The sequence below is a fragment of the Polyodon spathula genome, chromosome 24 (assembly GCF_017654505.1).
Source record: "Polyodon spathula isolate WHYD16114869_AA chromosome 24, ASM1765450v1, whole genome shotgun sequence".
Lineage (NCBI taxonomy): Eukaryota > Metazoa > Chordata > Actinopteri > Acipenseriformes > Polyodontidae > Polyodon > Polyodon spathula.
Genome location: NC_054557.1, coordinates 13004567 through 13021365, shown reverse-complemented (window position 1 = coordinate 13021365; position 16799 = coordinate 13004567). Strand labels below are relative to the sequence as shown.

The 16799-nt window shown below is 36.2% G+C and overlaps 2 protein-coding genes and 1 pseudogene across 5 annotated transcripts in view; 2 read left to right on the top strand and 1 right to left on the bottom strand.

The window, feature by feature from the left end:
• Window positions 1-6746, top strand: part of LOC121298852 (ADAMTS-like protein 3) — a 126964-nt gene extending 120218 nt beyond the window's left edge. For all 4 annotated transcript variants that reach the window (XM_041226103.1, XM_041226101.1, XM_041226104.1 and 1 more), the window contains 4 exons: window positions 905-1109; window positions 1747-1856; window positions 2740-2954; window positions 4348-6746. In XM_041226103.1, the coding sequence (XP_041082037.1) occupies window positions 905-1109; window positions 1747-1856; window positions 2740-2954; window positions 4348-4457 (640 nt within the window). In that variant the 3' untranslated portion in view covers window positions 4458-6746. The remainder of the gene's footprint in view (window positions 1-904; window positions 1110-1746; window positions 1857-2739; window positions 2955-4347) is intronic.
• Window positions 6747-7421: 675 nt separating this feature from the next.
• LOC121299237 (stabilizer of axonemal microtubules 2-like) lies at window positions 7422-13191 on the bottom strand. The gene is made up of 4 exons (XM_041226890.1): window positions 13050-13191; window positions 10027-10206; window positions 9594-9796; window positions 7422-9216 (listed from the first exon to the last, which is right to left on the bottom strand). The coding sequence occupies exons 1-4, from the start codon at window positions 13100-13102 to the stop codon at window positions 8222-8224; spliced, it is 1431 nt and encodes a 476-aa protein (XP_041082824.1). The 5' UTR covers window positions 13103-13191; the 3' UTR covers window positions 7422-8221.
• Window positions 13192-14501: 1310 nt separating this feature from the next.
• LOC121298528 overlaps window positions 14502-16799 on the top strand; it is a 58976-nt pseudogene continuing 56678 nt past the window's right edge.

The window sequence follows — 16799 nt, the reverse complement described above, 5'->3', positions numbered from 1 at the left end:
TCAGGGCTAGAATGAACTCATTCCAGTTTGAAAAGGATCCTTACAGGGGGTGTCATAACGTCGTCTGCCCATATGGACCTGTCTGGACATCTAAACACCTTTTGATCTCTCGGTCTGTCCTCGCTGTGCCAAATTGATCCATTTCTGCCACAAAGGAAGAATCAATAATTACTACCTTCAATTGTAATTATTATTAGCGTGCTTTAGTCCATGTAAAAAAATAAATAATAACGCAAACAAAATAAAGTAACTTTTGAGTTGCTATATACAGTTGGTATATCAAAGGTTGCTATACCTTAACCAAAATACTCTTAAAACTTTATTCTTTTATAACTCATTTTCCAGAATGAAAAGATGTTTCATTTGTCATGGATACCTATGCCAAAATTTTTTTTTTATTGTACCCATGTGCATGAACTTACACATTAATCCTGATATAAAATCAGTCCAGGAAATTACTTGGTGTCTTTTTTTAACCCTGTCCCTAAGACCTGTTTAAAGTCCAGACTTCAACAAGCTGTGACTGGCTGCTTTATATGAGATCCTTCAGTGCAGCTCCTTTAATGTGACAAATACAAAGGCAGGTTTTTGAAGACACACAAGTCGCAGGTGTTTTTTACCAGCTGCCAAAACAAGCAAAGGAAAGAACAATCTAGGAAACATTTCATTGCATTTTCCTTTAAACAAACAAACTTCTGCTGCTACTGTTAAAAAATGTGAACTCTGGAAAACTTCTAGATGCACTTCAAGATCAAACTAAATGAAAAAGAGTAAAAAACTAAGAATTTCATCTATTTATTTCTAAATTTATGTCTATTTATTTAGACCTACAGATTCAAAAACAAATTCTCATTTTGGGATGCTTTAAAATGCAGAGTCTATTTTGTGTTATTATTCTTTTCAGATGGGTCTCCAGTAAGTGGTCCAAGTGTTCAGCATCCTGTGGCAAAGGAATCCGGCAGAGGCAAACTTCCTGTCAGCAGGTGACAGCCAATGGGATTGTAAGAATCCTCCCAGTCAATGCCTGTGTGAAAGCTGAACAGCCCTCTGAAAGAGAAGGCTGTGTCTCAGATACCTGTGCAGAGTGGAGGGAACTACAATGGGGAAAGGTAAATAATCAATTATCAACCTTTCTACTGTCGAACGTCTAAGGGCACTAAGCTGTGCAGAAACATAAACAAGGAATTAATCTATCAAAAGCTGCTATGGAGTTAATAGGAGCCACTTTAAAGCTGTCAAACATAGCTCAAAGTTTACATGGGTGCTAATGATTAAAATAACTCCTGACTTAATAATAATAAATAATAATAATAATAATAATAATAATAATAATAATAATAATAATAATAATAATAATGTTCCAGTATGCTGCAAGGGAGTAACACAATCATAGGAGTTGGGTGGGTTTATCCTCCCTACAGCTCACTGTATGAGCACACAATCTAATTTGTGTGAAATGTACACACCCTGAAACACCTGTCTGTCTATCTGTCTGTCTATCTGTCTTTGTGTCTGTTCTATTATTTGATGCAACTCAGCTAAAATAGCCACATCACATACCTTTAGTACAGGGAACGTCTAATGAAATCTCACAGGAAAACTGAAGCACTGTTTCACGACGATCATGAGGATCAGTTTAGTGGTCGCTTAGTTTTAAAAATTCAAATGATAGCGATGCACTGGAGCATACTCGTAAGCTCCCTTGGGTAATGCTGATCCATCTGTGGACATTGTGTTTTGCTGCAGTGCTCTGGACGGTGTCTGGCTCCATCCCTCTCGGTGCAGCAGCGTCAGGTCGTGTGCCAGCATCACAATGGATCTTCCATCCCAGAGTCCCACTGCGATGAGAGGAAGAGGTACTAAACAAAAAGACCGCTAATAAAAAATGCACCTGGATACATTTAGTCACAGAACTTAACCCGCTGATGTTAAAGCCGTGCCCTTGATACACAGCTCAACCTGTTGAACACTGTTTTGTTTTATGCGAAATTCACATGTATTTCATAGTCTTCTATTAGTAAGAAAGGTCTTCTCAGTGCTCTAGCATGTAGAGACGTAGAGAAGGTTTGACTTTTCCTTCAAGATCTTTCCGCAATTACACTATTTAGCCACCTGCTGTCACTGTGTGTCATTATAAAATAATGATTGCACTTCCTTTAGCCACACACTGCTTTGCTATCCTCAAATCCTGGTAACTACTTTACTAAAGTACCACAAATCATGTGACCTGGAAACGCAACATTATTTATAGTAAAATGGGCATATATATATATATATATATATATATATATATATATATATATATATATATATATATATATATATATATATATATATATATTTTTTTTTTAAAATGATTATTATTTAGTATTAAGTAGTATTTAGTAATAATAATAATAGTAGGAGATATGCTGTAGCACCATACATAAAACCCCACCTTTATAAAAGTTTACTACTGTATTTTTGCACAGTATTTTTGCAGTTTTACCATGCTTTCCCTATGGTTATACTATGTATTTACCATAGTTTACCCTGGTTTGCCAGGTTTATTAATATACTTTACCATACCTCTGCTTTCCAATGCTTACCTACACTTTACCTTGCTTTCACTGTGCTGTATTACAGTGTTCTGTGCTTTTACAATGGTGAGGCCCATGTTTAAGATTTATTACTGTTCTTACTAGCTGAGTGGCAGTAAGCTGAGAATGTCACCCTGTGCTGTCTTGTCTGCCCTTCCAGGCCGGTGTCTGTGAGAAACTGCTCCTCAGAGATGTGTGATGTGCAGTGGGGGGCGGGAGCATGGAGAGCCTGCACTGCAGCCTGTGGAAGCGGGTTCCAGTCACGCAGAGTGGAGTGTGTTCACAGGAGAAACAATAAGACCGTGGCAGACCGTTACTGCAGCTGGCAGAAGCAGCCAATGACATGGCAGCATTGCAATGCCACCTCATGTAGTAGTAAGTGCTTGTTTTGCTTTATTTTCCATAAGCAACAGAAAACAAAAATGCTCCTTTTCACTTAATTGCTGGTCTCAATTACAATGTCTTATATCATATACAGCAGGGTGCTGTACGATACAAGTGGATATTCGCCCCATGACAATGTGAGGCCTGAGTGGGATTTCTGGGGTGAAACAGTGTAACTAATCTTAATGTGAGGTCATTTCCACCTGATACAAAGTATCTAATATAAATACATTTCAGAACACTGTATTACATCCATATTAAGATCTACTATATAAATGGTTTAACTGCTGTGTACATAAAGTAACAAATAAAAGATAATTAAAGGTTAAAATGTATGCAAACTAAATTCAGGACATTTTGCATGTCGATCTTCAGGCCAAGGAGACAAATGTAGGTGAATACTTTTGGATGAAGTTTAGCTGCATGAATTTATATTAAACCAAGGGGTTTCTCAAATGTCTCTGTCAAAATGTACCATTAACAGAGTTGCCAATGTTTCTTACATGTGTGAAATCCATTACTCTAAGACATACCCACTCTAGTAGCATGGCACATTTGAGGTTTTATGAGGTATATAATTGAGGTTCACGAGGTTTTCTGTAAATCCATACTAAAAGACTCCCAATTTTCTGCTGTTTAAAAACAGTTGAAAGAATTTGCTTGAGACTAGAACTGTGATAGAAGACCTTTTGATGAGAATGGTGTTTGTTTATTGATCATTTAGCATTATTATTTTTTTGCAAAGGTTGAGAAATGTTGCAAAAAGAATGCAAAATAATAAGAATGATTAAGACACACATCTAGCCTTGCACATGTTTTTTTTAAATGAGATTGTATCTGGGCATCAGCTTACTGTTCTTCAAACCACTAACTATGCCTATTCAAACTTGGCACTGCTTCACAAAGAAGAAATCACTTTATATAATCCAGAGTTGAGTTGTTCATAGAGGATTAATCAGACCGATTAAATTATAGTGTTACATAAATATTGACAAAGCATCACAAAAAAAGACACCTGTATTATGTTTACATGTTTAGTAATATAATAGGTGAGACTATATAGGAATACATATAAATAATAAAACATTTCAAATAAAATACAAGTGCGCCCTCTGGTGGTTTCCAGACAGAAGCCTGAAATTTATACTACTGCATCTCTCTCGATCTCTTCTTTCAATACCTGTTTTTTCTTTTCTTATTACTATTATTTTTGAGTACGATTTGTTGCACATTTTCCATGCAAGTGTGCTGCTGAATGTGATTATAAAACTGCTTAAACACCTACCTGTTCTCCTAATCCTTGAACCAAGGCTTTTTGAGCAATGACTGACCTTAAGAAGTAAATGAGGTCAAGCATTAACGTGGGTCTGTTTGCATTTTGCAGGAGGAGAATGCAAGGACACGACTCATTACTGTGCAGTTGTGAAGAGACTCCATCTATGCCTTATTGACCTTTACAAGCAGAGGTGCTGCGAGTCCTGTCAGGAGGTATAGTTCCCTGTCTGTTATCGACGACAGCAGCACACAGAACAGATAACAAGGAAGAGGCATCTGAACACCTGTACAAGATCAGAACTCTGGAGGTCACATTATGAATTGACCTCCCTTTAAAGTAAAAAAAAAAAAAAACTGATCATGGAAAAATGTTTCTGTTGCACCAGTGCTAAAAGACGCTTGTTACAGTGAGTCCTTCTGTTGACTTGTGGTTGCCACTCTTTGTACCAGGAATTTACTGAAAAATAACTAAGTGGAATAAATGTCCTTCATGGCTGTTAAGAACACCTGCATGAGATGAAATGAGCCGGAATTGAGTGAAGAAAGCCCTCCTGCATCCTATCGTTCTTTAACGTTTTATTTTCAAATTTTACTTTATGTATATTATTGACATCATGGAACGAGGTTTGGTTATATCTTGTATTTTAAACACATCCATTCAGCACCTTAAAGACTAATTATGTCATCACACCTGATACTGGTTCGTCTGAACAGTGTATCTTTAGTGCTGGATCGTATCCAGCACAACTCCCTTAGCAGGAAGAGAAACTTCTACAAGCTGAAAGTGCAGGGCTCTTCCCTTTTGTGTATGACCTCACTGAAAGCTAAACCCTGTCATATCTAATGTCAATAGAACATGCTTCTGTGGGTAATGATGCACCGCACACACAGGCCTTCTCAACCAGCTGCTGTGTTCCTAAACACATTACCTGTATGGGATTTCTGTTTTTAAGCACCTGCACAGGTGGCTAAATCCTTCACCCTGAAAACAGCTGTTATGGCTGCACCCATAGGTGAGTTTGAGCACTGTATGAGCATTGTGTTTTAGAATATTTGGAATAAGAGTGAAAAAAAAGTTTTGAAGGAAATAAACAATAAATAAACAATACTGAGGGATGCAATACTGAGAATCCGAATCTTAAAAAAGAAATGCTGTGTATTTGGTCTACGCTTTTTATAATAAAATATGATTAGTGCAGAAGTAGAAGTGCTAACACTCATCTGAGTAACAGAGTACCGCCTGGCAGTTATTGCTAAAAAGCCGTCAATGTGTAAACCTTGAGTTTTGTAAATCATGCGTTGGCAAGCTAATCAAGTAAGTGGAGGCTGAATTGCGTGATTTGTTTTGCATTAGCATGTAATCCACAGAATCCAGAGGGGGTTCTAATATTATCATACTGTATTTTTTTTTTTCTCTCAACGTCTGCACTACATTGAAAGTGGCAGAGTACCAACCCACACAGAATGTCATTCTGTTCATACAGGGGTTGACCTAACCCTGCCCAGCTTTGTATTAAAATCTATCGGAGTTCACCACCTGCTTCATTATACTCATTTACAGTATGAGTTCAAGGTGTAATAATAATAGTAACATAATAACAATATATCACTAGACATTTAAATTAGAGTGTTGGTAAAATATACCACTTTCTTTTCTTTGTATTATTTCCTGCTGAAGGGAATACATGTTTTGACAGGGTAATAAAATGTCACAATATCTTTTCAGTAGACAGCAGTCCAAAATGGACTGTTTACATTAGTTATCTAAGGCTACCCAAATCTGAATTGGGCTTCTAATGTTGCTTATGGTAACCATTCTGGTTTTCAGATTGGTACCACAAAATAAAAATGTTTACAAATTATTGATTTTCCAGAAAGCTATTCTCTCAAAGTAGACTCTGTGAAAATTGTGTTACTATTATTAAAGACGAAGGATTTTAACTTTTGGTTTCTGTTTGTAAGGTTTATTTTAATATGACACATTTTGAGAGTCTTTGTTGATAATTGAGTTCTGTAACATGGTTACTAGAAGATATTTCAAATGTTTGGATAATTGTATTGTTTAGTTTGTTAATCAACTAATCCTTTGACGATAATGATGAAAAATGCAAGTGACTATTATTAAAAATGTGTCAGTATTAGAATCCTCAATGTAAACATTTTTATATTGATCTGTTTTCAGTAACGAGTGCTACACTGTTAAAATCTGGACTCTTATGTAGCCTGTGGTGGAAAACTGAATCCCAAGGTGCATTAAGAGTGGTAGAGTAACCTTGCACCAACCTGTACCTGAAGTTTCCTTCATTTCTAAAGGGTCTTGATTCTTCATTGATTTTGTTAACCCTTTTTGTGTGTCTTTTTTTTTAAATTAATGGAGTGCATTGTAAAATAATACATGTAATTATGTTTAAAGTGCAATATGGTATCTTGTACATTGTGTTATAAAAGATGTTTGGGACTTTATTTTCTTACTACCAAAGTTTCTGATTAAAATTTCTTTGTACCTTGTATTTAGCACTTACTAGTAAGCTCTATCGATTTGTGTTGATAATAACTTTCTTCCTGGTGACATGTGCATTTAGTGAGGACATATTACTGCAAGAAATTATTTTTTTCAAATGTTTTTCAACTAACGCAACATCTACCGTACTTGGCAAACAACTAAGAAACACATATGCTTCAATAACATCTCAACTTTCCTTTGTAGCCACTGATATTTACTGTAGTATGTGTAGGCTGTTTATAAGTAACAACTTGTAAAATTAGCACCTACTTTACAGAAATTCAATAAACATATAAAAGATGTTGGGACAAACTGAAAATATATGTCTCTGTGTGTTTTTTATGATTCATGTCATAAGTGAAAAAGTGTAACAACAACGTAAATTAATACAATAAAATAACTCAAATACACTTATATTGAGAACACATATGAGGATGCCTGAATAAACTACAAGTCCTACAAAGTACAGTGCTGTGCAGTGAAATAAGTGAGTAAACATTCACATTGGGGAAGTAAATTAGAGATAGATAGATATTTATAAAATAAGTAAATGTTATTAAATATAAATAGACAGGTTTGAGTAAAATGTAACAGTTACAAAATGTTAACACACACTATTTTTTTTTTTAATTTAAGATTTTTTATTTTCAGTTACTGTGTTTATACACATTAATTTCTCAGCCAAACACATGCTAATTCTGTGTCAGTACAACATTTAAAAAATCAAAATCAATCTCTCTCTCTCTCTCATATATATAGCAATGGAAAAATATTTATTGATAAACCCTATTCTAGATTCTGCTTTGGATTCTGCTTTGGACTGAAAGAATTAAAAGCATTAGAGAATACCACGTCTTCTGACTTCTGGGTGCTACTTTTTATTTCTTAGTCATTTAACAGACACTTTTATCCAAAGCGACTTACACAGACTAGGTGAACTGTGCATCACAACTGCTACTGCAGAGTCACTTAATAGGACTTCAGTTTTACATCTCATCGGAATGACTTACTACAAATGTCTTTTTTAACACAATTATAATATTTAGCTGTAAGTAAATTTACTACCTCACCTCAAGAACTGTCTATGGGGCCACCCCTAGTTTCCTATCTGAATGTACTATAAACCCACATGTTGTGTAATCAATACATAGAGCCCAGGAGGTAGAAAGAATGCTGTATAAATAATCTAGACATTTCAGTGATATAAATATATAACATGATGACCAAAGCCGTTTACAGATCAGCCATTCATGGTTTTTATGAGAATTGATCATGATCAATGTAAAATAATAAAACGGTAATTGCATGAATCATTCTAGAATTTGAAGATTATCATTATAAAAAATGGATGTGACTTTTTTTTTTTTTAAATACAGCATCTCTGTATATACTGATAAAGTGCTTAGAAACTGATTCAGAGTAGACCAAAAAGTGCTGTACAAGGTTATTGATTGGTAAACATTTCTTAGCCATTGTAGGTTTATGACATCACAGCCACCTCGCTGGGAACAGGTATTCCATTTGTCAAAATGGATTTGCCACCCAACGGTGTTAACATCTTGCGGAAGTACTTGTGCCCACGGTGGTCAACATCATCAAAAACATATCCTGGTGGGTTCTGAAAACTTGCTGGACATAAATCTGGTTTCTTCGAAGTATATTCTGTGCGATACATAGTACCATCATAAAATGGAGCCAAGCTTCTCGTGGCAACATTTTGCGGCTTGAAGCTCTGTACTGGATTTAACTGATGAGGGATATAATGAGCTTGAAAGGTTGACAAGCCATCGAACTTCCCAGTCGGTATTCCCATTTCTTCCTTGTTCTTGATCATATCTTGTTTACGTACTTCCCATTTCCTGAAATCTTCTTTCATGGTGGTGTTTCCCTGGAATGGTACACTACTTCTCCTTCCACGGGAGATTGGCCTTTTTGGAATAAATGGTTGAACTTTATGCCCAACGTAATCCATATTGGACGTAGTGCTCAAATCCATGTGACCTTCTGGAGTGACGTATTCAGGTAACTTATGGACCTTAGGCAAGGTGACAGGCCATTGCTGAAAGCGATCACGGAACTCAGTGCTATCATCAAAGCGGGCATCTGAGGCAACCTTTGAGAAATCAGGTTTGCAGCTCTTGGAGAGCTTCCCGGGCAGGCCCTGAAAATCACGCCGATGGATTGTGAGATCTTCAAAAGGTTGATCACTAGGTTTGTAGTCTTCCTTGGGTTTGACATACTTTGCCCCAAGCTGATGAGGGATGTAGGAAATGCGATGACTTGTGAGGCTGTCAAAGGGGGCATCAGAGAGCCTGGCCACATTAGGTGGTTTAAAACTTTCTCTGGGAACAAGGCCTTTGGGAGCAAAATCATTTTGGAATGTAGTAAGATTTGCAAACTTTGACGAGGAAGGACGGTAGGATGATTCTGGTTTGGATAGTTCCCGCTTCGAGAATTCCCATGCTCTGAAATCATCTTCGAAAAAAATAAATGTTTTAATTATTTTTTATTTATAGTGTTAAAGTATATGCATATATACTCTACATATATACCTCATCATCATTTTCCTTATGGTCACCAAGCTGATACAATACAGTATATAGTGATATATAGTATGGTATTTAATAATAAAACAAAACAAAACATGTTTTTAAAGTCACAGAAATGAAACCACATATACAAAGAAAATGCAACTCTATTCACTGATAAATCAATAGCATATTAAGACAGCAGCACATACTGTACTTCCTATTTGCCTTCATACTAATACTAAAAAATAACAGCAACACATTCTAGAGTTAATTTGATAGTTATTCACAGTCTTACTGCAATAAAATAATAAAATGTAATACCTTTGTAAGTTGGCATAGTGTCCAGTTTCGCTCCAGTTGCATGCAACCTTTCTTTTGGCCTGGCAGCTACAAACGCTTGCACCTTATAAGGGTTGTAGTCCATCTTGTAGGTAGTCCCAAGATCAATGTGACCAGAACCCGGCTTATACTCCTGTTGCACACGGCCAGGACGACGTGTCACTTCAAATGGAATGTAATCAGATCTGTAAAATAGAATTATAATCCCAGATGACAGAGTCAACTGTGTCTCTTTCCTTCATGCACCCCTATTACTACATCTGTGCGATTACACATTTAAACCCTTACAATGCAGCCATATAATGCATGTTTAGCAACCAGGAGCCATCCGCTGTATTAACAACAAGTGCGTACCTTGCGCATACCCAAATGCTCATCTATTGTATATGAGTTAAAAGGGAATAGAAAGCTATACTTGAAAGTGGTGGTTCCGTCCATGAGATCCCGACCTGCTTTGTACTCTTGTTTGGGTTTCATGCTTTGTCGAGGGTGGACACCCTCATACTCTGGATACTTCTCAGCATATTCAGTCACACTGCGGGGCTGCTCGCTTTTCTCAAATAGCCCTGTTGGCTGATGTGGGCATCGGTGGCGCCTATTAAAACACAGACATGGAGAAACAAAGGTTTGTCATTTAAAAGTTTGCTGCCCTACAGGCTAATACTGTTCTGTACTTTCAGTTTAAGCCTTTGGTAACTTGTGACATGCATGAAGGCTTCAGCTGATGGCTTCAGTAATAAAGCAACCACTAAATGAGTAAATGTGTTTCCCTTTATCTTAAATCATAGCCTGCCCTTCATCTGTCCTTGAGCACACACTGTAATTCTGCACTGCACTCCTTACAAATCACTCTCAAATGAAAACCACTTTTCTGACCATCGTGTCTCTGTTAAGAGTATCAGTTAATAAGAGCATGATTATGGTTGTGTGATGAGACAAAATTAGGTCAAACTCCAATTCACTTTGACTCTGGTGAAGTCTGTTTAACATGTGATGACATTGTTTCACTCCCTGTGCAACAGCTATTAGTGACTATAAGGGACAAAGAGATTATAAATTGTCATGCTAAGGAGAGGTAAGAAGCCGGTTATCATTAAGGAATGAAAGGGTGCTGTTCAACAGAAATGTTCTGTATGACATAATTTTCAGGCTGGTACGGTACACTATTTTAGGTTTGATTGCCCTTCAGACTTTTAATTCCCTGTAGCTTCTCTGATCCCTCATTAGTATGAGTTCTGTTCATCACTGTCATGCAACTCCTGCTGCTAGGAGTGGCTGGGTTTGCAACAGCTTTGGGCTTCCTCATGGTGAGTGGCAGGGGCAACACTGAGTAAGGGTTCAGAAGCTCTATGTTCTATTCAAGAAAATCCCAAAGGCTTGAACCCACTCAGTTATCAGATGGAATTGACACGTGGGAATATGCGAGCATCATCCAATTGCCCTCAAGTGCATCAGTTATCCTGAGTGCTTTCCATCTTAAATTCCAATTCTCAAAAACAGCGTATTTGTTTCTTTATTTATTTTTTCCCCAGAAAATCTTGAAATTTGTTTCCACTGGATTTTGGGGGCCAGCAAAAATCCCATCCATATCTGTTTACAGCTCTTGCTGTATTTTAAAACAATACTTATAAAAACCCCACAGACACTGTGGTTTCCATGAGGCATACTTCTGCGCTTGTATTCTAGTTTGCAACTATCAAACAATTATACACTTCACTTACCTTGGCCATCTGCTAGAATATTACAATCAACACAACTGCAGTTTCCACTTTAGCCACTCAAGAGCATAACTACTGTATGTACTACAGAACCAGAATCAAGAATACTTTTGAAGGCAAGAACATTATGGGGTCCTCCACTAACTATTATGGACCAGCTGCTGATTGATCATTAAAGATGAAAATTAAAAAAAAAAGATTTATTTGGATAATTCTGGTTCTAAAGCATCCAGCTATAATTATCCTTTGAGCTCAAGAGCTTGCCTGTGGCTCACGGTGTGTGAATTACTTGTTGTGGTAACCAGTTCTACAAACAAACTGTTGTGGCACCTTGTCCCTTAATTACCATCGTGTTGAAAGTATTAAAAAATCAAAAATCATAAAAAATGTACTGTAATACATTAACAAGCTAATTGTTATTTGTAAATAAAAGTAATTGCTTGGCTTGCCTATCTGCTTGCAATTAAAGTACTGTCTATCTAATACTGTAGTACAGTATGGCTTTCTGCTGACTATATGTCATTTAAGGTTTCCACTACCTTCTTTTCCACATGATAAATATTTACTAGTTAGCCACAGTGTAATGATCACTACTCATTTGAGTGTTCATTAGAACCATTGCTAAATCAAGTTCATCCCACAAGCTCTGTGAATATTTATACTCTATTAATTATAGGAACATCTCACTGTGAATAGCTTCACTATACAACACACAGTACTGTATTATAGGACCTTAGCTCGACTCATACAAACGACAAGCCCTTGGTGACGTCCCTTAGCAACCAAATCCCATTTGAAAACACTGCTAACTTTAAGAGCCTATATAGAAAACAGACTTGTTTCTTGTTTGGAATAATGAAATAAATATTCTCATACTTAAACTATCATGTATTATAACTTCCATCCAACTTTAAATATAATCATTAAAAATAAATAAATAAATAAATCTTAATGTAACAAACTAAGATTTTCTGTTTTAACAGTTTTAATATAATTGTTTAATATACTAATATAATTGTTTAATATAATAATATAATCGTTTAATAGCAGAATTGTTTTGTAAAGTGCATGTAAGGCAAAACAATGCACCAATTTTTGGGCTCACATTTAAATTGTAACATTGTACTCTGTTACTTTTATGAATATCTGTGCAAATGTGCGCTTTCCTGTAAAGCATTTTGTATGAAGGATCAGTAGAGATTCTAACTAAAGATTCAAAGTAAGCTCACAGGATAAGGCCACAGAGCGAGGAAATGCTTTTAAAATTCCACTAAGTTAACAGACAAAAACAAACAAATAAAACAAATCGTAGTATTAAAGGTAACCTTTTTACTGTTATACTGTCTTCAATAGACCAGTGATACTAGTGTCTCTTATTCATAGCGCTATAGCATGCATTATCATATACTGAACTTTGCATTGTCCCGTAATAATAATATCTTCATGGCTAATTCTTTTCTTTGTACTTATGTATCTATTTATACATGTTTCAAAATACTTCACTCATATTTAGCATGTTTTGTTTTTTGCTATGACATTTATAGGGTGGTAATATTTATAAATACTGGCATGATGCCAAATAACGGAATCAATTATTCTTAAATACATTTTACTCGTGCATTTGCAAATAAACAGATGTGTTTCCAGATGTACCTGAAATAAAAAAAAAAGCCGTGCGTTATGTGTGCAGTTAGATTACAATGCAATGGATAAAACTCACCCACAGTTACAGAGTTCGCATATACACTGGCGCGTCATTTTTCTTGTCTCCATGTACTAAGATGTTAATATTATTCAAAACAAACACAGAAAGCTGCGTCTCCTCACCTCCTTAGTGCCTTTCCCTGTTGCTCTCTGCTCAGATAAACACGTCGAGCACAGTAACTGAGCAGTTACTAGGGAAGCACAGCGTCACATAGCAACTTCATAGCATCTTAGCAACTACGCAAGGTTTTTACCACGCGTCACAGGGTGAAAGGTTAAAGGCTATAAGTAAATCCGGGTTTTCCGGATTGTGGGAAGCAACGTGAGTTTTGTTTTTTGAAATGTATGTCCGTTGTATATAGTTGGAGAAGCGTGTTTTATTTTTAGTTTAATAAAAGTAATTCTTTTTGGAGTCTGCCAGTAGGTGTCTGCTCATTCTTGTACGGTACACCGTGGATTAATATGGTACCGATTCATTAGTTACATTTTGTAATGGCAAGCAAGATTTTCGACTACGATATACAGAGTGAATTACAGTGATATCACACTATTGTATTAGAATGTACACCAAAAGACAAGATATTGATCATGCTATTTATAATAGAATGAGCCAACATCCTCAAGATTTGACACCAGTACACAATTAAGGGGTAGGGAGATAGTAGTATTACAAGTCTTATAGTCTAGTCAGCTCTGTAATCAAAGTATAGTACTGAAAGTCATTATATTATTAAATATTGTGTAAGTGATTGTAATTTGCCTAAGCGCTCACATTTCTTGTGATCTCATGAAAGGTGACAACTATGTAAAACCTATTATACCCACAATATTATTCAATCAAATAAAGTTTCTGCCTCTAGTCTGGTTCTTTCATGTCAGATGATGCAACAATATACAAACTTCAATACAAAATTATCTTAACGAAATATTGCTGGTAAGCAGTTAGCAAGATAGCATAACTACTAACATCATTAGTAAATTATGGAAGCCCTGTTTCTCATATGCACTCATATCAATGTACAATATGACTAATAATACAATCAGTATGAATTTAAGTGGCTGTGATTATTTGTATACCAGAAATAAATATCAGAATTATCTGTTTACATGCAGGAGAATTTCGTATTCTACATAAAGACAGGTGTCTTGCATATACTGTATATTAATGTATTATTAAGCTAGCACCGCTTTTTAACAGCTCACATATCATACACTTTTTTTAAACATACTGTATGTTTTCAGATGGTAACGATAATTTTCTTCATGCGTACAAAACATGCAATTTCCTTCACACTGTCCCCAGGCATGGTAATTGAATATCATTGTGCTTGCAATACAGCCAGTAAAGACACCTATTACTGTGTGCCACTAAAAGATGTATATTTCCAAAATCAAACGAAATCAATGGCAGAAGCTCTATTTCACTTTTAAAGCTGCATGAAGTATGTTGTATGTTTTTGGTTATTGCAGTTGAGATATATGGACAGCAGAGAAGATGAGCAGATACGAGGAATTACAATGAAGTCCAGGGCCATTTCGCTGCATTTTACAAGTGGAAAGTCTGAGCAAAAGTCAAATTTTGATAGTCTTGATGAAGCAGAAAGGTACTAGTAAGAACTTGTGATGATGAAGGGCAGGTATATTGATGGTGTGTTATGGGATTCATCCAAAAAACCCTCTTGTTTCAAAATAAGTTAGAAGATTTATTTACAGATTGGAAACGATTGCTACAGTATATTAATGTATTGAATTGTTACCTGTTAGGTTAACAATTGCCAGACGACTATCGACGGCACTACTGTAGACTAAACATTTCTCATTAACTCTCAGAGGTATGGTAGACACAATCAAATCCGAAGGTGGTTGTTGACTTGCGATTGATTTGCTTACAGACGGCAGTGACTACCTCATCAACCTGATAGACTCTCCGGGCCACGTAGACTTCTCTTCGGAGGTGTCGACGGCAGTGCGGCTGTGCGACAGGGCCATCGTGGTGGTGGATGCGGTCGAAGGAGTCTGTCCTCAGGTAGGGGAGCTTGTGTGTATATTATCAGCAGTGACTTTCTGAGGTGTGTCTCGCTAGATCGCTGCAGGGGGTGCTTTAGTATCCTCGGGCAAACCGTAAGACACTAATGGTCATGACCTATTGAAAATGCCTGTCAGTGACATTGAAATAGTTCCAAAGATCGCTATTGCTTTTGTTAATCATGTCAGATCTTGTTAACGTGTGGAATGTTTAGTTTATTGTTTTGTTGTGTTACTATACTGTGGTAAAGACAACAACAGGTAAGATTGGGTGTGTACAGGTACATCTTTTTTGGAGTGAATTAAAAGTATTATGATACTGTTGTCTTCCCTGTGTTGGGTGCAGTAAAGTTTGATGTGGTTTGCTATTGAGTAATTAACTCAAATTGCGTTGGAATGTAAAATGGCAATTTTCTATTTTCTGTTTTGTTTTTTGTTTCATTTTTTTCGATTAATTACAAAGAACAAAAGCCTTGAATAAACAAAGCATAATACAAACATAAACATAGGGGCCAGTGGGTAGGAAGGTAGGGTTTTCCGTGTCAGTAATCTAAGTGTTGAAATAGTTTTCTAAAAGAACTAGAAATGTTATGTTAAAGGTTTTGAAATGGAAATTAAGTGCATGCCTACTCCCATACAGTCCTTTTCTGTCACGCATGGGATGGCAAATAATTTCTGAGGTATATCAGACTGTGGCAGGTGTCTGCAATTGTATTATCCCTGCCCTGTCAACCAGTCATCAAGAAATTGTTTTAAATATTGTTTTTTTTTTTCTGCCTCTTATTTTTTTAAAGTTCTGCACTGTAAAGCTTGCTGCAATATCCCTGCTTGGAACCCTGTGTTGAATCATTTCACAGTACAGTAGCTTTCTTCGTTCTGCAACACAGAATCATTACAATGAACTATTTTAGTCAATTTAATGATCTGTAAAATATTTGAGGCGATATTATGCAAATTGTATTCTGCTTTGAAGTTTACGGACATCTCTTTATGTAAAAGGTTCAACCCAGCTGTCAAGAAATTGTTGAATTGATACGTCATAAAACAGAAATATTTTGGATGCGTGTGTATCATAAATGCGAAATATCTTTCCATCAGACATGCTTAGTGCTCCTATAGTAATGCTGGTTATGCAGTGGGTCTGTCCACCACAGTACTGGATCTCTGTCTTTCTTTTTCTTTTCAGACACAAGCAGTTTTAAGACAAGCTTGGCTGGAAAACATCCACCCAGTTTTGATTATAAATTAAATAGACAGACTGATATTAGAACTCAAACTAACTCCACTAGAGATCTACACTCACCTTCAAAAAATCTTGGAACAGGTAGGATTTTTTTTTTTTTTTTCACAACACACAATCTCAAAAATTGAAAGTTCTGATCATTAAAACCTGTGATGTCCATTTTTAACTGATTGACAATTACCGGGAAAGGTAATTTGTGAAAGCACCCCCATTGCTTTTCCTTATGCAAGAATGCATACTCTTCCAAAGCCAGCAAATTAGACTAAATCATATTGGGGCAGTAGAGGCTTGAGAGACACTCTTCGTTGAAAAGGCAGACATACTGGCAAGACTGGGACTATATTGCTGATTACAACATAATGGACAATATTTTAAACTTTGGGGTCACAAACTGCAGATTCACAGTTAAGTTTTGAGAAAACAGCAGGCTGAAAACAGCATGCTTTAAATGTTTTTTGTAACATTTAAAGTTACAATTGTATTTCAGACAAAAATGAG

Excerpts from the sequence above, each read along its gene's own strand:
- LOC121299237 (XM_041226890.1), bottom strand. The coding sequence starts at position 13,102 with ATGGAGACAAGAAAAATGACGCGCCAGTGTATATGCGAACTCTGTAAC. Across the intron at positions 10,207-13,049 it reads TGCGAACTCTGTAACTGTGG|GCGCCACCGATGCCCACATC; the intron begins GTGAGTTTTATC and ends GTGTTTTAATAG. Across the intron at positions 9,797-10,026 it reads GACGGAACCACCACTTTCAA|ATCTGATTACATTCCATTTG; the intron begins GTATAGCTTTCT and ends TCTATTTTACAG.